This window comes from Malaclemys terrapin, chromosome 2 (genome assembly GCF_027887155.1).
Source record: "Malaclemys terrapin pileata isolate rMalTer1 chromosome 2, rMalTer1.hap1, whole genome shotgun sequence".
Taxonomy (NCBI): domain Eukaryota; kingdom Metazoa; phylum Chordata; order Testudines; family Emydidae; genus Malaclemys; species Malaclemys terrapin.
The window spans coordinates 52,841,966-52,867,034 of NC_071506.1; the positions used below are offsets into that span (position 1 = coordinate 52,841,966).

At 43.1% G+C, this 25,069-nt stretch overlaps 1 protein-coding gene across 2 annotated transcripts in view; it reads right to left on the bottom strand.

Moving 5' to 3' along the window:
* Window positions 1-24,575, bottom strand: part of ZC2HC1A (zinc finger C2HC-type containing 1A) — a 71,313-nt gene extending 46,738 nt beyond the window's left edge. The window contains exon 1 of one of the 2 annotated variants that reach the window (XM_054018411.1): window positions 24,485-24,575. In XM_054018411.1, the coding sequence (XP_053874386.1) occupies window positions 24,485-24,575 (91 nt within the window). The remainder of the gene's footprint in view (window positions 1-24,484) is intronic. The other variant, XM_054018412.1, reaches the window with a different exon arrangement.
* Window positions 24,576-25,069: the final 494 nt, after the last annotated feature.

Consider the following 25,069-nt stretch of genomic DNA (forward strand, 5'->3'; position numbering starts at 1 on the left):
CTTAAAACGTATATAGAAAAACTCTGCAAGTAGACAGTCCCTGCTCCAAGGAGCTTACAAGCTAAATAAACAGACCTCACAGTCCTCTTTGCTCATAAAAAACATTCTTACATTCTGTTAAAGTAAGGACTCTTTCTAAAACAAATATCTTAAGCTTTTTCTGTCTCTTCCAAAAGGCAAAGATCATCTTGATAACTGGTGTCTTATACAAAAATTGTGTCTTGTTTTCGATAAGGCCCCTTGTTGTTTTGTTTGCCTTTTGGCCAAAACGGACCTCAGATTTACTACCTGCCATTTACAATATATTTACAACTTGAAGCTAAAGATGTCTATTAAATATTTTATACAAATCAAAATAATCAATGCTTATAAACACTTTTCAAAATATAGCATAAAAGAAAATAGTACAGAAAGTTAAAGCATGATAGAAGTTATAAAAGCTGCAGTGTAGAATCTGTGTAAATGCAACTGGGTGTAATACACATGGTTTTATGGTCAAGGAAATTAAGATTAAAGTTTGAAAATGTCCACATGTTTTGGGTGCCCAATTTGAGATGCCTACACTCTGATTTTTCACAGTACTTAGCATTCTGTAGCACTTTCTATGTTCAAAGCATAGCTCCCATTGACCTCCATTGCTGCTGTGAGCGTTAAGAACTTCTGCAGATTAGGCCCCAGGTCTCAAATCAGGCACTTGAAAATGAGAAACACACAGTTAGTGAACACCAATGGTAAGTTTGATTTTAGGACTTGCCTAGCACCACACATGGTTTGATAAACTCCCCCCTCACACTCCCATCTGCACATTTAAAGTAGTTTTATTTAACTGATTTAAAAGGTTATGGTTTTGTACATTTTTAATTGAAATCCAAATTTCATCCAAATAGACCCCAAATTTCATCCAAATAGACGTTGACACAAATCACAAGTAAAAAAATAATCTAATAAAGAAATGCATCATTCACCATTTTCTAACATGTAAAAATTAAGAATCTGAATATATGTACGTTAAGCAATGTAACTGCTTAAATAAATGTGTATTGATATAGTGTAACCTCCTGGATAGCAAGTAGTAGTACCAAGTTTAGTGTAAAGGCTGTATTTAGTTGCAAATCAATATGTTTCAGTGGTTATCCACCAATTAAACTCAACCTTTCTTTAGGAACATAACTAAAATGCAAAACAAAATTAAAAATGATTATTTAAATAGTGATTAAAATTGGTAATTTAAATCAATTCCCCTTACTTCAGATCCCTATCACAGACTCCTACCGCTTAATATAAAGGAGTGTCTCAACTACATGACCACTCTCTAGCAGCCTGTTTCTATTGAAGTCAAGGCAAATCTTCTACTGACTTCAATGATGCAGCACGAGGCACTATCAGGGCACTTGACATGCTTTACCAATGGATCTGTTTTCTAGACAGCATAGAGCACAACATACAAGTAAGGTCTGAAATCAGCCTCTGTGTTATATTACAATCCACATTAATTGTGCTATCTTCCAAAAAAAAAAAAAAAAGTACTATCTGGTGATACTGTATCTTCTCTACTTCTGAGAGAATTCTGTGTAAAAAAAAAAAAAAAAATTCTGCACACATTTTAAAATTCTGCAAATTTTGTCAAAGTAACAATATAATCACACCAGTTTCAATTATTTTGGTAATTTATTTCAAAATACCTGTCAACAACCTGTAACAACACAGACAATGAAAGAGATTCAGGAAATGTTTTTTTTTCCACAAACAGATTCCTTAATAGGCATACTAATACAGAACTTTGAGAAATAATTCATTTAAACTACAATACAGAAATGAATTTCCCGCACCTCTAAGAAGCACTAAGAGTCAGGGGTAATGGAGGAGCTGAGGGAGAGGGAAATAATTGCTGAGAAGCAGCCTGGGAGTGAACCTGAAGGATTGTTGGGTACAGGTGGGAGAAGCATGGAAAAGGGTTTTTGGGAAGGGCATGGGGGAGGGATTGTTAGGAAGCTACTAAACCCTAACTAACCTCTCCCATTCAGTCAGGCATATCTGTCCCTGTCCCAATGTGGCCCTGCACTCCCAACTCTATCCTCATGTGGCTCTGCACCCCCACTCCGGTCTGTCCCCCCAACAAGCCCTTCTGAAACCCAGTCAGTGACTACCCCCAGCAGTCCTGTGTGCCCTGCTCTATCTGTCCCCCCACTATATGTGCCTCCTCACCTGATCCCGTGGGCAGCGCACAGTGAGGAACACAGCCTCTGATCTCTCCCTATTGGCTGTTATGGCTGGTGAGCAGCTACCCTCTGTTCTTGCACCACAGATGCCCCTGGTGGGCAAAAGGCATAACTGCAATACTTCTCCAGCAGAATGTATTTTCTGCGGAGAAAAAAAAAATCTGCAGGAGACATGAATTCTGCATGTGCTCAGTGGCACAGAATTCCCCCAGGAGTACTTTTCATAGGGGTGTTTGGAATTAAAAATGAGAAGAATCAATGAAACACTGATGATCACAAACTAAATTAAGTTGGAAGGTATTTTCTAGTGGAACTTCTAGTTCAATTCCCTGCATCTTAACAGGACTGAGTTCACTGCTGATATGCTGCCATCTTTTCTAAGATTATTTGGATCCAATTTCAGAAATTCAAAATACCTTTGTGCTCTCCCTGTTCTTAGTCATGCTGTCTGCAAGTTTGTTGCGTTTCATTTTCTCAATTGTTACCCTTAAAATTTTATATTTGTGTCTGAGATTTTTTGAGGGTGATTTGTTAATGTCTATTTATATTTTTCTGTATAACTGTTAAAATATCTTACAGTTTATATTTCTTTATCTCCAAATGGAATAATATACTATAATACATTAATATTGCACTTTCACTTGTGAAAATATCTCATCTTTATTGTCTCTATTCCCAGCACAGCCTGAGGCAAAATGGTTACACAGAAATTCAGAGAGATATCGAGTTTCTACCTGGAAAGGAGGACAAATACAGAACCCTTATGTCCAGGCTGTATCCCCACTTTGAACTTTAGGGTACAAATGTAGGGGCCTGCATGAAAACTTCTAAGCTTAACTACCAGCTTAGCTCTGGTCTGCTGCCACCATCCCAAGGCTAGTTCTCTTCCCTGGGAAGCCTTGAGAGACCTTCACCAATTCCCTGGTGAATACAGATCCAAACCCCTTGGATCTTAAAACAAGGAAAAAAATCAATCAGGTTCTTAAAAAGAAGGCTTTTAATTAAAGAAAAAGGTAAAAATCATCTCTGTAAAATCAGTATGGAAAATAACTTTACAGGGTAATCAAACTTAAAGAGCTCAGAGGACTCCCCTCTAGTCTTAGGTTCAAAGTACAGCAAACAAAGATAAACACTCTAGTAAAAGGTACATTTACAAGTTGAGAAAACAAAGTAAAACTAAGACGCCTTGCCTGGCTATTTACTTACAAGTTTGAAATAGGAGAGACTTGTTTAGAAAGATGTGGAGAACCTGGATTGATGTCTGGTCCCTCTCAGTCCCAAGAGCGAACGCACTCCCAAACAAAGAGCACAAACAAAAGCCTTCCCCCTCCCCCCCAAGATTTGAAAGTATCTTGTCCCCTTATTGATCCTTTGGGTCAGATGCCAGCCAGGTTACCTGAGCTTCTTAACCTTTTACAGGGAAAAGGATTTTGGAGTCTCTGGCCAGGAGGGATTTTGTAGTACTGTACACAGGACAGCTTCCCTTTATAGTTATGACACCTTATCTGAGCTTTTGCCATAAGTTAAGATTTATAATTTATTATTTGTATTACGTAGCACCTAGGAGCCCTAGTCATGGGCCAGGATCCCACTGTGCTAGGCACTGTACAAACACAGAATAAAAAGATGGAAGACTCATGTTCTTCCTTATTGACGAAATCAAGCAGGGAGACACTGTTTTCATTATTGCTGAATATTACCAATCCTTGCATGAGGATGAGAGGGTAGCAGAATCTCTCAAATGAACAATCCTGCTCGAGAAACCAACTCCTTATGCAAACTGTCTTTTTTTTAAATAAAGAAAGGATCAGTGAGGGTATAGGTAAGGCAATTCTGGCAATACCAGAATATTCAGCTTTCCTTTCGGATTAGTTTGAGGCCTGGGAATGCTATGGAGACTATAATAGTCTCCTTGGTTAATCTCCAGGGGTTGAATAAAGATCCAGCATCTTAGATCTTTTTTTAAAAATCTTGCAGTCAGCTTCCTTTGATACTACGGACCATGAACTGTTAACACATCTGCAATGTATGGCAGGAAATGGAGTCAGAGTTAAATGACTTGATATACTTCCCTCCAAGAGGACGGACTAGAAATTATCTACCTGGAGTAATCTCATGTAGAGAATTACAGTGTTCCATCCTGACCCATTTTGTTCAAGACATATGGAAGGACACCGGAGAGAAATAGCAAGATGATCTGGGTTGAAGTGGCACCACTATGCTTATGCCACACAGCTCTAAATCTCCATTTCACTGAACCCAGATTGTACAGTCACCTGGTTTTCCCAGTATCTGTCAGAGATGGAGTCTCGAAAAAGAACAAGCTGGCTGAGCTCTATCTGGACATTGGCTGTCTGGGTAAAAGAAATCAGAGCAGCTATATCACCATTGGTTAATAACAGTTCATGTTCCAGGAGATCTTCTGTCAATTGTGTTTGGAGAATGCTCCCCAAATTTTCAGTTGCCTCCAATTACCGCAACAATAACCAGAAATGCTTGCTTCTAGAATATGGTTGGATCTGACATTTGTGGGGAGTGTCTTCGGTGTCACTAAATTTTTATTAGGACTGTTGATTAATCGCAGTTAACTCACGTGATTAACTAAAAAAATTAGTAGCAATTAATCACAATTTTAATCACACTGTTAAATAATAGAATATCAATTGAAATTTATTAAATATTTGGGATGTTTTTCTACATTTTCATATACATTGTATTCTGTCTTGTAATTGAAATCAAAGTGTATATTTTTATTACAATATTTGCACTGTAAAAATGATAAAACAAAGTGTTTTTCAATTCACCTCATACAAGTACTGTAGTGCAATCTCTTTGTTGTGAAAGTGAAATTTACAAATGTAAATTTTTTTTTGTTACATAACTGCACTCAAAAACAAAATGTAAAACTTCAGAGCCTACAAGTCCACTCAGTCCTACTTCTTGTTCAGTTAATCGCTAAGACAAACAAGCTTGTTTACATTTACGGGAGATAATGCCACCAGAAAGTAAGAGCAGGGATTTGCATGGCACTTTTGTAGATGGCACTGCAAGGTATTTACATGCCAGATATGCTAAACATTCGTATGCCTCTTCATGCTTTGGCCACCATTCCAGAGGACATGCTTCCATGCTGATGATACACTTTAAAAAAAAATGCGTTAATTAAATTTCTGACTGAACTCCTTGGGGGAGGATAGTATGTCTCCTGCTCTGTTTTACCCGCATTCTGCCATATATTTCATGTTATAGCAGTCTCGGATGATGACCCAGCATATGTTATTCGTTTTAAGAACACTTTCACAGCAGATTTGACAAAAGGCAAAGAAGGTACCAAATGTGAGATTTCTAAAGATTTCTAAAGCACTCAACCCAAAGTTTAAGAATCTGAAGTGCCTTCCAAAATCTGAGAGGGATGAGGTGGAGCATGTTTTCAGAAGTCTTAAAAGAGCAAAACTCTGCTGCAGAAACTACACAACCCAAACCAACAAAAAAAGAAAATCAACCTTCTGCTAGTGCTATCTGACTCAGATGATGAAAATGAGTATGCATCGGTCCACTCTTCTTTGGATCGTTACTGAGCAGAACCCATCATCAGAATGGACGCATGTCCTCTGGAATGGAGGTTGAAGCATGAAGGGACGTATGAATCTTTAGTACATCTAGCACAAATATCTTGCGATGCCGGCTACAACAGTGCCATGCGAATGCCTCTTGTCACTTTCGGGTGCCATTGTAAACAAGAAGTGGGCAGTATTATCTCCTGCAAACTTGTTTGTCTGAGTGATTGGCTGAAGTAGGACTGAGTGGACTTGTAGGCTCTAAAGTTCTACATTGTTTTATTTTTGAATCCAGTTATTTTATTTACATAATTCTACATTTGTAAGTTCAACTTTCATGATAAAGAGATTGCACTACAGTACTTGTATCAGGTGAACTGAAAAATTCTATTTCTTTTGGTTTTTATAGTGCAAATATTTGTAATAAAAATAAATGAGCATTTTACACTTTGTATTCTGTATTGTAATTGAAATCAATATATTTGAAAATGTAGAAAACATCCAAAAATATTTAAATAAATTGTATTCTATTAACAGCACAATTAATTGCACGATTAATTTTTTTAATCGCTTGAAAGCCCTAATTTTTAATTGAAATTGTATTACAAGTTTTCTCTTTTTTAAAGTTGTGTGCGCAAACCTAGATAAAATTTGTTGTATAAACTGAAAAAAGATGCATGTACTATATTTATTAGTAGCAGTTTGACATTCCTGTAAAATGCCATAGGTTGTACTTCAAAATTTATCTGCTGTGTTGACATAAAATCTTGGTTACTCGTAGCAACCAAAACTCCATTCAAACTTGCAGAAACTCTCTAGTATAAACGTTTCCTTTTATATGATGTAGATACATCAGTTTCTCTCCAAAAACTCACAAACATTCATGCAAAAGCTGACAAAAGTGTTCCCATACAATTCAAATTTCACTGCTTCCTCGCATAATTTTTCCCTGCTATTATTGGTATTCCAGCCACTTGAGTTGTGGGGGAAAAAAAAATCTCAGTGCTTATACACTTCAGATTGTTTTGCCTTGGAAAGATCTTGTGATAATGATTCAGACTACAGTCCCTTGAGCGCCACAGTTTCCATTATATTTCCACTGATCAGCGTTGTCTGGGATGCCATTTTTAGCATCCGAAGAAGTGGGCTGTAGTCCACGAAAGCTTATGCTCTAATAAATTTGTTAGTCTCTAAGGTGCCACAAGTACTCCTGTTCTTCTTTTTATATTATTTAACAGAAGCAGAGACTGCCAAATAGCACAAACAATGGTCATACAAAAATGACAATGTGACCACATGTAAAATATGCCATCTGGGAAACACTTCTTGGGAAGGCATATTTAAACATGTTTAAAAGATTAAGAAAACTAAAATGAGGGATAAATCAAGTGAGAGAACACAATAGGACAAACACGAAAATGATACTAAAGGTGGCTAAGAAATAGGGCCCTACCAAATTCATGGCCATGAAAAACACATCACGGACTGTGAAATCTGGTCTTCCCCTGTAAAATCTGTTTTGTGTGCTTTTACCCTATACTACACAGATTTCACAGGGGAGACCAGCGTTCTCAAACTGGGGTTCCTGACCCAAAACAGAATTGCAGGGGGGTTCACACAAGGTTATTTTAGGGGAATCACGGTATTGCTACCCTTACTTTTACGCTGCCTTCAGAGCTGGGCGGCCGGAGAGTGATGGCTGTTGGCTGGGTGCCCAGCTCTGAATGCAGCGCCCCACTAGCAGCAGCGCAGAAGTAAAGGTGGCAATACCATACCATGCCATCCTTATTTCTGTGCTGCTGCTGATGGCAACTCTGCCTTCAGAGCTGGGCTCCCTGCTAGCAGCCACCAGTCTCCAGCTGCACATCTCTGAAGGCAGCACCGCAGAAGTAAGGGTAGCAGTACCGCAACCTCCCCTACAACTCCTTTTTGGGGTCAGGACCCCTAAAATTACAACACAATGAAATTCCACATTTAAATAGCTGCAGTCATGAAATTTATGGTTTTAAAAATCCTATGATCATGAAATTGACCAAAATGGACTGTGAATTTGGTAGGGCCTAATAAACTGGGTTGCCAATTTTGCAAATTCTCCATTTGAATGTTGCATAGACATATGCTATCTACGCTCATATTTGTAGAATACGATCAAGTCAGAGGGAGAAGGTGTGTATATAAAATCCTTTGTATGCTGTAAGTAACAGTGGATACCTTGTTAAAGTATGTTTGTCAGTTACAATTAAGCTGCTGCTGGAAATTTTAAGTGTATACTTCATTTAATCAAGGCCATATTCCAGTTTAGATAAACTATTCACTAGATTGCCTCAGAAGTTAGATGCAAAATGCTCAAAGAGCCAGCATGCTTCAAACATAATAATAAGTTCTCTCTTCTCAATACCCATCCTTTCACATACTTCTAGTTAGGGGCCAGTTTCTTTGAATTTAGAATACAGTTAGCAAACAAAATGTTAGTAGCAGGACATACTTTATCCACCCAAAATTAAAGAGAATGGAATTCAAAAGAGGAAAGACTTACGCATTCCTTTCCATCTTCATATTGCCAATTCAATTGATAATGCACTACAATACACCATAAGGCAGTGATTCCCAAACTTGTTTTGCCGCTTGTGCAGGGAAAGCCCCTGGCGGGCCGGGCCGGTTTGTTTACCTGCCGCATCCGCAGGTTCGGCCAATTGCAGCTCCCAGTGGCCGCGGTTCGCTGTTCCAGGCCAATGGGAGCTGCTGGAAGCGGCGGCCAGCATGTCCCTCGGCCCGCGCCGCTTCCAGCAGCTCCCATTGGCCTGGAGCAGCGAACCGTGGCCACTGGGAGCCACAATCGGCCGAACCTGCGGACGCAGCAGGTAAACAAACCGGCCCGGCCCTCCAGGGGCTTTCCCTGCACAAGCGGCGGAACAAATTTGGGAACCACTGCCATAAGGCTTTTCTTTCCATCTCCAACAGATACCAAAAAGCAGTATGTACCTCAGCTTCATATATTTCACATTCTAGTGCAAAACCTTTACATTGACCCCATATGCTTTTAAAATAATTATATCCACAAATCAGCACATCTGATTGTCAGACATTCCATGCACTGGGGAAGCAAGACAGGCTGATGCTCACGAGCACACTCCCTTGAGGCATACCAGGGCATTGCAAGGCTGCTCCCCTCTTTTGATCTTGCAATGATTTACTCAGCACTGGGAACTGAGAACAAGATGCCTCCTCCGTGGGGTCTCATTATTGACTCCTTTTACAGAATACAAGAAAACCCTTCCTTCATTAGCCCCTTGAGACCAACCCTTCTTCTGGCTCTGAGGCTCATGCCAACAAGCATTCTCTCCCAAGTTCAGGAGTCCCCAACCTTCTTCCCAAAGCTGGGTTATGCTTCAGGCCAGCTGCAGTCCTCAATCAGCTTCTCGTCCTTTTCTCACTCATTTCACCTATCAGCTTGGGAGGGGTTAATAGGCCTCTTTTATCCTTCCGCTGCTAGAGTCTCAGGGTGCTCCCCTCTCTAAGGGCAACCCTTCTAACTGAGCTCTCATGGCATTTTATCAGGTCCAGGTACTCATTAATTAACTGCTAGATGGAGTTGTTTGCTATAAAAAGGTGGCAATCATGGGTAGACTGGGCCCTGACTCCCCTTAAAGAGACCAGCTACGCTGTGACAGGAAGGAATTATGCCACCTTAACACAGCTGAGGTCACTTAATGTTTTGTCTCAGAGTGTAAAGTTTGATTAAATTGGGATATTTATTGCTTTTTTGGTAACAAGTACAAACTCTTCATATTTAAAAGTTACAACATAACCTGTGAGTTGGAGGGAACCTTTGCAAAGGAGTCTATGTCATCGCTCATGTCCCAAAACATTATGTAGCTTCTCATGACCCTCTGGAAATTGAATACAGACAAGTGGCTGCAGCAACAGCGTGCATGTGCCTGCATTACACCGGCAGATCTGCCTATTGTGGTCCCCATTTCTCTAAGCCCCGCCAACCCTGACAGTATGACACATACAAACATACCCATCTTGGACACCTGGGCAACAGCCACCATCTTGTCCAACATCAGGGACTGAACCAATGATGGCCAGAGTTAGAAGCATGTGTCTAAAGAGGTTGTACTGATGAGCCAGAATGAGAGTTGTCACAGACTCACATCTTCTGTGCACTGGGCACAGAGGAGGATGCCTAATGTAGAAACTGACCATGGAGTCATACAAGCAAAATACATGACAGATTCCTGATATGTGTATTTGTATAATTTCTGATGTGTAACAAGAATGTGTATTTTGTTGACACACAATTTACAGATCATAGCTTTTCAGTACAGAATTTATTTTAACTCTATGAATCCCCTACAGAGATCAGCAGCAGGGTTTGAGAAGCCCTTACCACTTCAGCGTCAGGAGTAACTGCTAGTCCCTTCCTACACCAGCCATTGGAAAACTTGACGTACTTTGCCAGTGTGTTACACAAACTATTTACTACACAGTAGAATAATATCAGTGATAAGTGTTTTATATTTCTTTGTTAACCTTTCGCAAGAAAAGTGAGACAAATATGAAAAATTGCAAAAACTGGTGATTTTTAAACTCTTATTTTTTTATCAATTCAATTTTATCAATCCATGAAAAATTCATATAGTGCTCGTTTTGCTACTTCAATTCGATTTTTACAAAATAACGGTTTAAAACTCCTGTTGAAACTGAACTCCATAACTGTCTACCACTGCACTATAAAAGTGCAGAGACTTTTCTCTCTCACTTAAGGTACAAAATCAGCTTTAAAAAATAAAACGCACACTTCTATCTGAAAATTTTTTACCTACTATTGCTGCAAACAATTATTATGAACCAGAGACTAAATAAAAATTGTCTGTTTTAAAAGCTTTGTGCATTTGACAGCATTTTGTCAATTTAGTTGTTTCTCTTGTACATACAGCCTCTCATGTTTGTGTGGGTCTTTCACGCAGCAACAGAAAGAGGGAAAGATTTAAAAAGGAAAACATGATTGTAAAACCATAAAAATTGGAAGAGGATTCAGGGGCCAGTGTCGTATTTGAAAATACTTGAAATCTCATGAGGTTTAAAGTTGATAGTACCCCTTCAAGGTGGCAGAAGAATTCTTGAAATGCAAGCATGTCAGCATTCATAAAACATTTTATGAAGTCCATTATAAAAATCTTTTTGCTCCCTAGCTGATAATAGGGTTCTGCCAAACACTACTCCCATCTATGACTGTGAAGAAGTTTGGACCTTCTTTTAAGAAGTGCTGAGCATAAACAACTCCAACTGAAGTTACCAGGAGCTTAGTCAGCACCTCTAAAAGTCAGGTCTTATACTGTCTTCAAAAAGTAAGTTTTTAAAAAATTAACAATAAGCTAACAAAACCAGATTTGTTCTCAAGAAGACAGCTAATCAGCAAATAGATTCCACAATAACTAAGAAAAGCTAGGAAGTTTTAGATTAGCTTTTAAAAACTTGTCAGCTTTTGTCACTTCAATTAATATATTTTAGCCCTGACCCTCCTATAGCCAGTCTAAGTTCCAAGACTGTTCTTCAGAACCAGCTCAGAAAGTAAAAATGGAACTAGACGTCATTTCAAAAGAAAGCCAGAAGTGAATTCCAAGGAAATTAGAAGTCACATAGAGAAGATTTATTTTGCAATTTCACTAAATAAATGTCTTAAGGAGTGTAATCACAATACAAGAAATATGATAAGCCCTTTGAATGTTATGAACATTGCTCTAAGATTCAATCAATATAGTCACATATTCTAAAATACTCGCCAACTTACCCAATCAGCCCCCTGCACTCCTTATCAGAAAATTCCCTGCTCGTTGATTGATTTAAAGTTAGTTTAAACAGGTGCATCTTACAGATTACAATATTAAGCTTTAGATGACAGTTAGAAGCAGCAAGTTACAAGGATGGGAGAACTTTGCCAGAATTTTTACCACAATTTTACATTTAATCCAAGATGGCACCTCCAACACCAGTACAGTGCGTCACTAGTTCAGTAATGTCTTAAAAGGGAAAATGCTACCTAATGAAATACCAGTACTTTCTGTCCCACAATTGTCCTTGGAGACTACCCTCCATACAAATGTTGACTAGACCTGATCCTTAAATTGTGAGATCTAATGTCATCACACCCCAAAGAAGTACAGCTTAAGATGGCACTGTCCTTTCAAGTAAATAAAAGCTTTGTTTACCTATGTTTACCCTGCAACTGTTGGAACACAAATACAAGCCATTTTAGTACATGTTTTGAAACAGAAAAAAACAGAGAAAGTATTTGCTTCTTACTGGACTGATTCACTTAAGAGAAATGCACAACAGTGACAAGTCAAGAAGTGACTGAATTTATTCTTCACAGTTCCGGGAAAATTTGTCTTTACAATTATTTGAGATAAGAAAGTTTACAAGGTCACAACTCAATTTTTTTTAAATATCTAACCTACCTTTTGGTGTGCTCACATCAACCTAGAGTGTTCATAAAGAAAATAAGCTTCATGCCATAAGAGCAATGTTTTATTTTTCAGCAAACAAGGTATCCAGGGTTGAGAAAAAGGCCTGCTTTGTAAACATGGGATATATTACACCTTTCAACTCCCAAAATTGATTTCCCATACATGGAATGTGGATAGCCTTGGTAGACTCGTGAATCAACTAGTCAGGATGGAACTGGTGGAATTTTTCAGCCAACACTTTTTTGAGTCAACTGAAACATTTCCCAAATTTGCCAAATGTTTTCAGTAGGGGAAAAAAACAAAAAATTCTGCAAATAAATAAATAATCAGAACTCTTGTTTTGATATTTTCTAAATACAATGTTTTGATTGTTGTTGTTATTAAACAACAAAGTTTTTATTAAAACTTTTAATTTTGAAATTTGGTTCAACTGCATTTAAAACACAAATTAAAAAACTCTAAAATGAAATATTTTGTTCAGACTAAATCATTCTTTTTCCAAGTCACTGAAAAATTCGAAACATTTTTGTTTCAGGTTAACCCCAAACTAGATTGGATGGAGAGGACAGTAGGCAATGTTCTGCCATGATTAACACTGCATGAAACCCCCAACTGGCTCACAAATTAGGAAGGTGCAAATTTGCCATAGGGGTAAGTAAAGACAGAATCTGGCCATAGAAGTATTTGTGAGAAAGGTTTAATGAGTAAGGCTACGATTTTGTCACGGAGGTTGCAGAAGTCACGGAATCACAACCTACAAAAACCTCCGCGATGTCAGATGGCAGGCGGCTGGGAGCTGTAGGATGCCCCCCAAGCTCCTGGCAGGGGTACCCCTCAACTCCCCGCTGTGGACAAAAGGGGGACTCCCTCTACCCTGGCTGCCGTGGGCGGCGGGGCGCCCCCCCACAGCTCCCCATCGCTGCACGTGGCATCCTGAAGCTGCCCACCTCCGTGAGCAGCAGGGGTGACCCCGGAGCTCCCAGGAACTCCGGAGCTCCCAGGGGTGACCCCGGAGCTCCCCCTCCCAAATGGCAGCAGCCCCCCACAGCTCCCAGGAACTCCTGGCCACTGCAGGCAGCTGGGGGAGACCCCCTGAGCTCCCAGCCATCGCAGAGGGGGGAACCCCCGGAGCTCCTGGCCGCTGTGGGCAGAAGCAGGGACCCGCGCTGCTCCCACGAACTCCTGGCCACTGTGGGTGGCGGGGGGGACCCCCGCAGTTCTCGGCCGCTCTGGGCACTGGGGGGGCTCTAAGCCACGTGGTGGGGGACCCCACAGCTCCTGGCCAGCCTTCGCAGCTCCCACCACCGTGGGGGAAGAGGAACCCTGGAGCTCTGAGACCCCCACAGGTGGTGGAGGCCTCTGGAGCTCCCAGCCAGGCCCCCTTCAGCAGCTCCCCATTTTGTCATGGATATTTTTAGTAAAAGTCAGGGACAGGTCACGGGCTTCTGTGAATTTTTCTTTATTGCCCATGACCTGTGATTTTTACTAAAAATATCCATGACAAAATCTTAGCCTTATTAATGAGTTTTTTAGTGCCCAAAAGGGCATCATTTGATAAAGCATAAGACACCATCTTTTGGTTGTACTCATTTTTCAAACACCAGGATCATATTTAAGAATTACAGCAATACTTTAAGAGTGAACACAACAGACATAATCTTTCAAGTGTCTTAATGAACTTCAGTACCAGGAAAGATAATGAAGCAAATAGTTAAGCAATCAATTTGCAAACACCTAGAAAAAAATAAGGTTGTAAGTAACACTCAGCATGGATTTGTCAGTAACAAATCATGTCAAACCAACCTAATAGCTTTCTTTGGTAGGGTAAGAAGCCTTGTGGATATGGGGGAAGGCAATAGATGTAGTATATCTTGACTTTACTAAGGCTTTCTATACTGTCTCATATGACCTTCTCATAAACAAGTAAGGGAAATACAACCTAGATGGAGCTATTTTAAATTGGGTGCATAACTGATTAGAACTCATTGGAAAACCATTCCCAGAGAGTAGTTATCAGTGGTTCAGTCAAGCTGGAAGGGCATATCGAGTAGGGTCCTGCAGGGATCAATTCTGGGTCCAGTTCTGTTCAAGATCTTCATCAGTGATTTAGATAATGGCATAGAGAGTACACTGAAAGTTTGTGGAGGGACTGCAAGAGCTTTGGAGGATAGGATTAAAATTCAAAATGATATGGACAAACTGGAGAAATGGTCTAAAGTAAATAGGATGAAATTCAATAAGGACAAATGCAAAGTATTCCACATAGGAAGGAACAATCAGTTGCACACATACAAAATGGGAAATGACTGCCCAGGAAGGAGTACTGTGGAAAGGGATCTGGGGAGTCATAGTGGTTCACAAGCTAAATATGAGTCAACAGTGTAAAACCGTTGAAAAAATGCAAACATCATTCTAGGATGTATTAGCAGGAGTGTCGTAAGCAAGACACAAGAAGTAATTCTTCCACTCTACACTGCGCTGATTCGGCCTCAGCTGGCGTATTGTGTCCATTTCTGGGTGTCATATTTCAGGAAAGATGTGGACAAATTAGAGACAGTCTAGAGAAGAGCAACAAAAATGATTAAAGATCTAGAAAACATGACTTATGAGGGAAGACTGAAAAACTGGGTTTGTTTAGTCTGGAGAAGAGATGATGGGGGGGGGGTCATCACAGTTTTCAAGTACATAAAATGTTGTTACATGGAGGAGGGAGAAAAAAAATGTTCTCCTTAAAGTCTGAGGATGGGACAAGAAGCAATAGGCTTAAAGTGAAGCAAGGGCAGTTTAGGTTGGACTTCAGGAAAAACTTCCTAACTGTCAGAGTGGTTAAGCACTGGAATAAATTGCCTAGGGAGGTTGTGGAATCTCTGTCATTGTCTAATCGGCTCTTTAAAATCTCCAAACACATGTCAAGGCTCGTCTAGATAATATTTAGTCCTGCCTTGAGTGCAGGGGACTAGACTAAAAGACCTCGAGGTCCCTTCCAGTCCTATGATTCTATGACAAATCCTATCTTAGAGCTTGGCTGTAGACAATGGATCGTGTGGCGTGTCCTGGATGGAAGCTGGAGGCATGTAGGTAAGAGTAGTGGTCAGTAGGTTTCCGGTATAGGGTGGTATTTATGTGACCATCGCATACAACTGCATTTGCTCCAATCCCTCAGACAGAGACAAGCACCTACAAGATCTCTATCAAGCATTCTTAAAACTACAATACCCACCTGCTGAAGTGAAAAAACAGATTGACAGAGCCAGACGAGTACCCAGAAGTCACCTCCTACAAGACAGGCCCAACAAAGAAAATAACAGACCACCACTAGCTGTCACCTTCAGCCCCCAACTAAAACCTCTCCAGCGCATCATCAAAGATCTACAACCGATCCTGAAAGATGATCCCTCACTCTCACAGATCTTGGGAGACAGACCTGTCCTCGCTTACAGACAACCCCCCAACCTAAAGCAAATACTCACCAGTAACCACACATCACTGAACAAAAACACTGACCCAGGAACCTATCCTTGTAACAAACCCCGATGCCAACTCTGTCCACATATCTATTCAAGTGACATCATCATAGGACCTAATCACATCAGCCATACCATCAGGGGCTCGTTCACCTGCACATCTACCAATGTGATATATGCCATCATGTGCCAGCAATGCCCCTCTGCCATGTACATTGGCCAAACCGGACAGTCTCTACGCAAAAGAATTAATGGACACAAATCTGACATCAGGAATCACAATACTCAAAAACCAGTGGGAGAACACTTTAACCTGTCTGGTCATTCAATGACAGACCTGCGCGTGGCTATTTTTACAACAGAAAAACTTCAAAAACAGACTCCAACGAGAGACTGCTGAGCTGGAATTGATATGCAAACTAGATACAATCAATTTAGGATTGAATAAGGACTGGGAATGGCTGAGCCATTACAAACATTGAATCTATCTCCCCTTGTAAGTATTCTCACACTTCTTATCAAACTGTCTGTACTGGGCTATCTTGATTATCACTTCAAAAGTTTTTTTTCTCTTACTTAATTGGCCTCTCAGAGTTGGTAAGACAACTCCCACCTGTTCATGCTCTCTGTATGTGTGTATATATATCTCCTCAATATATGTTCCATTCTATATGCATCCGAAGAAGTGGGCTGTAGCCCACGAATGCTTATGCTCTAATAAATCTGTTAGTCTCTAAAGTGCCACAAGTACTCCTGTTCTTTTTGCGGATACAGACTAACACGGCTGCTACTCTGAAATAAGACTATATGGTCTCCAATAGGCTTTAGATATATACTTCTGCCTACTTACAAAAAATAAGTTACTTAACTGAGGATGTGTCTACACTACAAGCACTACAGTGGCCAATTGCTGTGCTGCAGCTATGCCGCTGTAGTGTAGAGACTAGCTACAACAACAGAAGGGGTTTTTCCATCACTGTAGTAAATTCACCCTGAGAAGCAAGATCAATAGAACCATTATTCCTTCGACACAGCAATATCTTCACCAGGCCTTAGGCTGGATTAACAATGTCTGTCAGAGGTGTGAATTTTTCACACCCCCAAGTGACAGTTAGGTAAACCTAAATTTTAGGTGTAGACCAGGCCTGAGTTATTATAACACAGAAAAATGTGAAGCACAATGAAATGAAGTTCTAAAAATGAAAGAATGGCATCATGATGGAATCAAAAAGGTAGGCCACTGCCTACCTCTTGTTGGAAAATTTCACAATATTGACCATGATCAAGTAATAGGCAATCAATTGACTGACTTGCCTAGCTATAAAGATAAAAATTGCTATACAATAAAAATTATTTTAATTGCTTTAGTTCTTTGAAGTAGAAGTGAAAAGAAGAGGAGGTTAGATTGCCCATATCATTCTTATCTTAAATACTCAATTGGTTATGACAAACAAAGTATGAATGCTTTTTTAAATGATCATTTACAGATATTTACACAAAACAGTTTTGTTCATGTTATTTTTAGCAACATTAAAAATTATAAACTTTTACAGATGTCAGATACTCTTGCATTAGTGAAGTTATTTGCTTACCTCTGTTATCTGTGAAAAGCTACAACCCCACAAAAATATTATTTGCATTAATCTATCCGTAGGAGATAAAAAGGTGCAAATATTCCACAAGGCTTGGGCTTGTCTACACTTAAAATGCTGCTACAGAACTGTAATGCTTAGTGGAAATGCTATGTACAAACTTCTCCTATTGAATCATAGAATATCAGGGTTGGAAGGGACCTCAGGAGGTGATCTAGTCCAGTCCCCTGCTCAAAGCAGGACCAATCCCCAACTAAATCATCCCAGCCAGGGTTTTGTCAAGCCTGACCTTAAAAACCTCTAAGGAAGGAGATTCCACCACCTCCCTAGGTAACCCATTCCAGTGCTTCACCACCCTCCTAGTGAAAAAGTTTTTCCTAATATCCAACCTAAACCTCCCCAACTGCAACTTGAGACCATTACTCCTTGTTCTGTCATCTGGTACCACTGAGAACAGTCTAGATCCATCCTCTTTGGAACCCCCTTTCAGGTAGTTGAAAGCAGCTATCAAATCCCCCCTCATTCTTCTCTGATTCAGACTAAATAATCCCAGTTCCCTCATCTTTTCCTCATAAATCATGTGCTCCAGCCCCCTAATCATTTTGTTGCCCTCCGCTGGACTCTTTCCAATTTTTCCACATCCTTCTTGTAGTGTGAGGCCAAAACTGGACACAGTACTTCAGATGAGGCCTCACCAATGCCGAATAGAAGGGAATGATCATGATCATGTCCCTCGATCTGCTGGCAATGCTCCTACTTGTACAGCCCAAAATGCTGTTAGCCTTCTTGGCAACAAGCGGCAGCAAACAGGGCGGCTAACAGGGGAGTTTGAGAGGGAGTTCTCATTGGAGGAGAAGGTACCTGTATTTGCATCTGTCCTTGTTGTTCTTGTGTGTTTGTTTGTAGGGGCCGGCAGGGGCTGGGTGCTGGGAAGGACGCCGAGCCCTGAGTAGGGGGCGGGGCCTGGCTGATTAAGGGGCCCATAAAAGCGGCCGCCCAGCCAGGCAGCGGTACAGCTGCGAGCAGCGGCAGCAAACAGGGTGGCTAACAGGGGAGTTTGAGAGGGAGTTCTCATTGGAGGAGAAGGTACCTGTATTTGCATCTGTCCTTGTTGTTCTTGTGTGTCTGTTTGTAGGGGCCGGCAGGGGCTGGGTGCTGGGAAGGACGCCGAGCCCTGAGTAGGGGGCGGGGCCTGGCTGATTAAGGGGCCCATAAAAGCGGCCGCCCAGCCAGGCAGCGGTAGCAAACAGGGCGGCTAACAGGGGAGTTTGAGAGGGAGTTTGCAGGGGGAGGCAGGAGGGCGCGGTGTGTTCTGTGCTCCATTCCCCCAGGTGTCGTGGGCAGAGACCGCAGCAGCCATGAGCCAAGCAGCAGCAGCAGACAGAATGCAGATGGCGACATGTGGGAGCTGTGGTATGTATATAGTCCTAGCAGGAGACCTGGAACAAAGGTATGTGTGTATGAAGTGTCGCCTGATAGTGTTACTGGAGGAAAAGATTAAGGGGCTGCAGATGCAGGTAGATACCCTGGTGGAGTTTAGGCTGGGGTTTGAGCAGCTGATGGAGGAAAGGCAAGGGGGGGCTGAAGGAGAATGCCCTGTGGCGGAGGTAGAGGCAGAGGTAGAGGACGGTGAGAGGGGAATGGAGGGGGGAGAACATGGGAGGTGGAAGCATGTGACTGTGAGAAGTAGGCCAAGGAAAAGAAGGGCCAGTGAGGGGGGAATAGAACTCAGGAATAGGTTCGAGTGTTTGGATAGCGAGGTGGAGGGGCAGCAGGTGGCGACTGAAGGTGGAAGGGTGAGAAAGAAGAGAAGAGCAGCTAGTCCAAGAGAGAGAGGGGAGGAGTTGATGGAGACAGCACCAATTCTGGGCCCCGGGAGGATTCAGGAAGGCATAAGGGGGAGCATAAGGGAAGATAGGAACAGGCACAGGTCAGGACTAGAGGGATCGGAGACTAGATTACTAGATCGCACTGTTGCCAGGCGGCGGCAGGTGTATGTGATTGGAGACTCTTTACTGAGGAGATTGGACAGGCCTGTGACCAGGGCGGACCCAGAGAACAGAAGGGTGTGCTGTCTCCCGGGCGCAAAGATACGCGATGTGGACCTGCGGTTGAAAAGGATCCTAAAAGGAGCAGGTAAGAACCCCTTGATAATCCTTCATGTGGGAACGAATGACACGGCTAGGTTCTCGTTAGAGAGGATCAGGGGAGATTATGCCAGGCTGGGGAAGACGCTCAAGGAGATAGAGGCTCAGATTATCTTTAGTGGGATTCTGCCCGTTCCGAGGGAAGGGCAGCAAAGGGCTGATAGGATTGTGAGAATAAATAGTTGGCTAAGGGAGTGGTGCTATAAGGAGGGCTTTGGGATGTATGGCCACTGGGAGGCTTTCGGGGACAGACACCTGTTCTCGCGGGATGGGCTTCACCTGAGTAGGGAAGGAAATAGACTTCTGGGAGGGAGGCTGTCTCATCTAATCAAAAGAGCTTTAAACTAGGAAGTTTGGGGAGACGGTTGGGAGATGCACAGTTAATCTCCACGCCAGATTCCAGTATGGAAAAGGTGAGTAAAAGGAGAGGAGACATAGCTGGGGAGATGAGATTGGACATAGGAAGGACAGGGGGGACGGACACAAGGAGGCCCGCAACATATAGTGCTGCTAATGGGAGACGGGCTAAACGACATACATTAGGGTGTTTATACACCAATGCCAGAAGCCTAGGTAACAAAATGGAGGAATTGGAGCTCTTGGTCCAGGAACTGAAACCGGATATCGTAGGAATAACGGAAACGTGGTGGAATGGCAGTCACGACTGGAACACAGGTATGGAGGGGTATGCGCTGTTTAGGAAAGACCGGAACAAGGGTAAAGGTGGGGGGGTGGCCTTGTATGTCAATAGTGAAATAAACTGTAAAGAAATAATAGTGGATGGATTAGATAACACAGAGTCTGTCTGGGCAATACTCACACTGGGTAATAGGACTACTAGAGCCTCTCCGGGGATAGTGCTTGGAGTGTGCTATAGACCGCCGGGATCGACCCAGGATATGGATAAGGAACTATTTAATGTGTTTAGAGAAGTAATTACTAACAGAAACTGTGTAATTATGGGGGACTTTAACTTCCCGGATATAGATTGGGGAACAAACGCTAGTAGCAATAACAGGGCTCAGATGTTCCTAGAAGTGCTTGCTGATCAATTCCTCCATCAAGTGGTAACTGAACCGACGAGGGGGGAGGCCATTTTAGATTTGATTCTAGCAAGTAGTGAGGACCTTGTTGAGGAAGTGGTAGTAGGGGACAATTTGGGCTCCAGTGATCATGAGCTAATTCGGTTTAAAATACATGGAAGGAGTAACAGAATTAAATCAAAGACTAGGGTTTATAATTTTAAAAAGGCCAATTTTAACAAACTAAGGGGACTGGTAAGGGAAGTGGATTGGGCAAACGTATTAATGGATTTAAAAGCAGAAGAAGCCTGGGATTACTTTAAGTTAAAGATGCATGAGCTGTCGGAGGCCTGTATTCCAAAAAAGGGAAAAAGATTACTAAGCAAGAGATTTAGACCGAGCTGGATGAGCGACCGACTCAAAGGGGCGATTAGGAAAAAACAGAAAGCGTTTAAAGAGTGGAAGAGGGGAGGGATCAGTAAGGAAATGTACCTAAGTGAAGTCAGAGAATGTAGAGATAGAGTGAGAAAGGCCAAAGGCCGTGTAGAGTTGGACCTAGCGAGGGGAATTAAAAGCAATAGTAAGAGGTTTTACAGCCACATAAATAGGAAGAAAGCAAAGAAAGAAGAAGTGGGACCGCTGAAGTCTATTGCCGGAGAGGAGATTAAAGACAATCTAGGCATGTCGCAATATCTTAATGAATATTTTGCATCGGTGTTTAATGAGGCCAATGAAGGTATTAGGGATACTAGCACCACTATAGAGGGGCACTCGGGATGGGGGATTACCGTATCCGAGGTAGAAACAAAACTTGAACGCCTTAATGGGGCTAAGTCGGGAGGACCGGACGATCTACATCCGAGAATATTGAAGGAATTGGCGCGGGAAATAGCAGGCCCGTTAGCGATAATATTTAATGAATCTGTAAACTCGGGGGTGGTCCCGTTAGACTGGAGAATAGCTAATGTGGTTCCTATTTTCAAGAAAGGGAAAAAAAGTGATCCGGGTAACTACAGGCCTGTTAGTTTAACATCTGTAGTGTGCAAGGTGTTAGAGAAAATTCTGAAAGAGAAACTAGTGGAGGACCTGGAGGGTAGTGGCAATTGCGATAAATTACAACATGGTTTTACGAAGGGCAGATCGTGCCAAACGAATCTGATCTCCTTCTTTGAGAAAGTAACGGATTTATTAGATAAGGGAAATGCGGTGGACCTAATATACCTGGATTTCAGTAAAGCGTTTGATACTGTACCCCATGAGGAATTATTGGTTAAACTGAAAAACATGGGGATCGATATGAAAATCCAGAAGTGGATAAGGAATTGGTTACTGGGGAGAATGCAGCGGGTTGTATTAAAGGGTGAACTGTCAGGTTGGAGGGAGGTTACTAGTGGAGTGCCTCAAGGTTCGGTTTTGGGACCCATTTTATTTAATCTATTTATAACTGACCTCGGAACCGATTGCAGGAGTGGGCTGATAAAATTTGCGGATGATACGAAGGTGGGAGGCGTTGTAAATTCGGAGGAGGACAGGGATATCCTGCAGGGAGACTTGAATGAGCTTGTGAATTGGAGTATCAGAAATAAGATGAAATTTAATAGTGAAAAGTGTAAGGTGATGCATTTGGGGATGACTAATAACAATTTTAGTTACAAGATGGGGACGCATTGGTTAGAAGTTACGGAAGAGGAGAAGGACCTAGGGGTTCTTGTAGACCGCAGGATGACTATGAGTCGACAATGTGACGTGGCGGTGAAAAAAGCCAATGCTGTCTTGGGATGCATTAGGCGAGGCATATCTAGTAGGGATAAGGAGGTCCTGCTTCCGTTGTACAAGGCGCTGGTGAGACCTCATTTGGAGTACTGTGTGCAGTTCTGGTCTCCCATGTTTAAAAAAGATGAACTCAAACTGGAACGGATGCAGAGAAGGGCCACTAGGATGATCAGAGGAATGGAAAAGCTGTCGTACGAAAGGAGACTAGAGGAGCTTGGGTTGTTTAGTCTGACAAAGCGAAGGCTGAGAGGGGATATGATTGCTATCTTTAAATATATTAGAGGGATTAATACAAGGGAGGGAGAAGAATTATTCCAGCTTAGTACTAACGTGGATACCAGAACGAATGGATACAAACTGGCCGTGGGGAAGTTCAGACTTGAAATTAGACGAAGGTTTCTGACTGTCAGAGGGGTGAAATATTGGAACGGCCTACCGAGGGAAACGGTGGGGGCGACAGACCTGTCTGGTTTTAAGATAAAGTTAGATAAGTTTATGGAGGGAATGGTTTAATGGTAAAACATAGTAGTCAAGGAAAGCCAAGCAATGGTGGGTAAATAGTATAATGGCTAACGGGGTCGGGCTGGAGACTCTTGCCTATATGCTCGGGGTCTTACTGATCGCCACATTTGGGGTCGGGAAGGAATTTTCCTCCAGGGCAGATTGGCTGAGCCTCTGGAGGTTTTTCGCCTTCCTCCGCAGCATGGGGCAGGGATCTCTAGCAGGAGGGTCTCTGCCGATTGAAGTCACTAAAAACAGGATTGGGGACTTCAACAGCAGAGTCCAGGGAAGGGGTAGGGACGGTTTTATGGCCTGCAGCATGCAGGGGGTCAGACCAGATGATCATAATGGTCCCTTCTGACCTTAAAGTCTATGAGTCTATTGTTGACTCATATCCAGCTTCTCGTCCACTGTAATCCCCAGGTCCTTTTCTGCAGAACTGCTGCCTAGCCATTCAGTCCCTAGTCTTCCATTCTAAGTGCAGAACTCTGCACTTGTCCTTGTTGAACCTCATCAGGTTTCTTTTGGCCCAATCCTCTAATTTATCTAGGTCCCTCTGTATCCTATCCCTACCCTCCAGCGTATCTACCACTCCTCCCAGTTTAGTGTCATCTGCAAACTTGCTGAGGGTGCAATCCACGCCATCTTCCAGATAATTAATGAAGATATTGAACAAAACCGGCCCCAGGACCGACCCTTTGGGCACTCCGCTTGATACTGGCTGCCAACTAGACATGGAGCCATTGATCACTACCTATTGGTGTAGGTACTTTGCTTTCCCAAGAGACAGTAACTATAGCGCTAGCGCTGTCTACACCGAGGGGTTAGTTCAGTCTAACTATGTTGCTCAGGAGTGTGGACATAGTTATATCAACATACGTTTGTAGCGTAGCCCAGTGCATAATCAACCATTTACAATATCTGAGAAATATTTAGCCACTGTGGCGATCGCGAAGTGCGTATTTAAAGCTTGTAATACAATCCAGCACAATCCTCTGGTTAAAAAAAATCAGACAGACAAGGATGCTCGCACCACCTAAAACAATGCTGTAGTCATCCCCATCAGCCAGCTGCAGCACATCAGCAAGGTGGAGCCTTATGTTGGGAACTTGAAAGGCTTCAGAGATAATCAGGGGCTTGCTCCATTTTTGAGATTTTGTATGTTTAAACACTAGAAACAAACACTGAGCGCTCAGTTGTGAAGCCAGCACTGGCCGGACAGGGTCACTGGGGGGGAAGAGAGAGAGCAGGGGGTGACCTGGCTACTGAGAAGAGCACTCGCAGCCTGGCTGCCAAACTGCACTCACGGGGGGAAGGTGCCACCCCGGCGGATGTTAAGTCGCTCTCAGTGGTAGGAAACCAGGCTGTTCTGCTGTGTGTGTCCCTGGGCGCGGACAATCCCCGCTGCGGGCAGAGTGCCCCTCGCTGCCCGGCACCGCCCAGGCGCAGGCAGCAGCTCCGGCCCGCGGGCTCTGCTGTCCCGGAACGAGGAGGCGGCTGACAGGGAGCCCAGCCAGCCCGGGGTGCCAGGCCCCTCATCCCGACTCCGCGGCTCCATGCAGGGGGCGGGGGATGCGGTGCCCAAGGCGGAGCTGAGGTCTCATATTCCCCTCCCCCAGGAACCCCGGTCCCTCCGGCCCACCCCCGCGCCCCGCCCAGACCCCCGGACACACACAAAGGCCCGGCCCGGGGTGGGGGCCCGCTGCGGTCTCTGATCCTCGCGCCCCACCCTTCACCTTCCAGCTCCTCCATGGCGCGCTCCGGCTCCGGCTGCCGCTGCTGTAGCAACACGGCCCCACCCCGACCGCTAACATCCCCCGCTCCCATTGGCTTCCCCGGGCGGCCGGGCGCGGCGCGCAGTGCGGGAGGGAGAGGGGGAGGGGGAGTCCCGGTCCGTCGGGCCTGGCGCGCTCCCTGCTGATCCCGCCCTCTGCCTAGCCCTCCCCACATACCCCTGCTCCTCTGAGCTCTCCCCAAATACCCCCGCCGCCACCCCACCCCCCAAACCTCAATCTGCTGCTTCTCTAATCCTTCCCCAAATGCCCCTGGCCTCTAGTGCCCCTCCATCTCCAAGTCCTTCTCAAATCCCCATGTCCCACAATTTCTCTAAATCCCCCTGGTGGCCCCCAGTTCTCCCGCATCTCTAATTTCCCCCCAATACCCCAGACCCCTTAGATCTCCCAAAATACCCCAGCCCTCCCCCGCCCCAATTTTCTTGCAACCAGTCTGTCCCCAACTCCAATTTACCTTCCATCCTCCTGAATCCTCCGACAAATCCCTGTACATCTTTTATTGCGCCCCCAATCTCAGTACATTGCTAC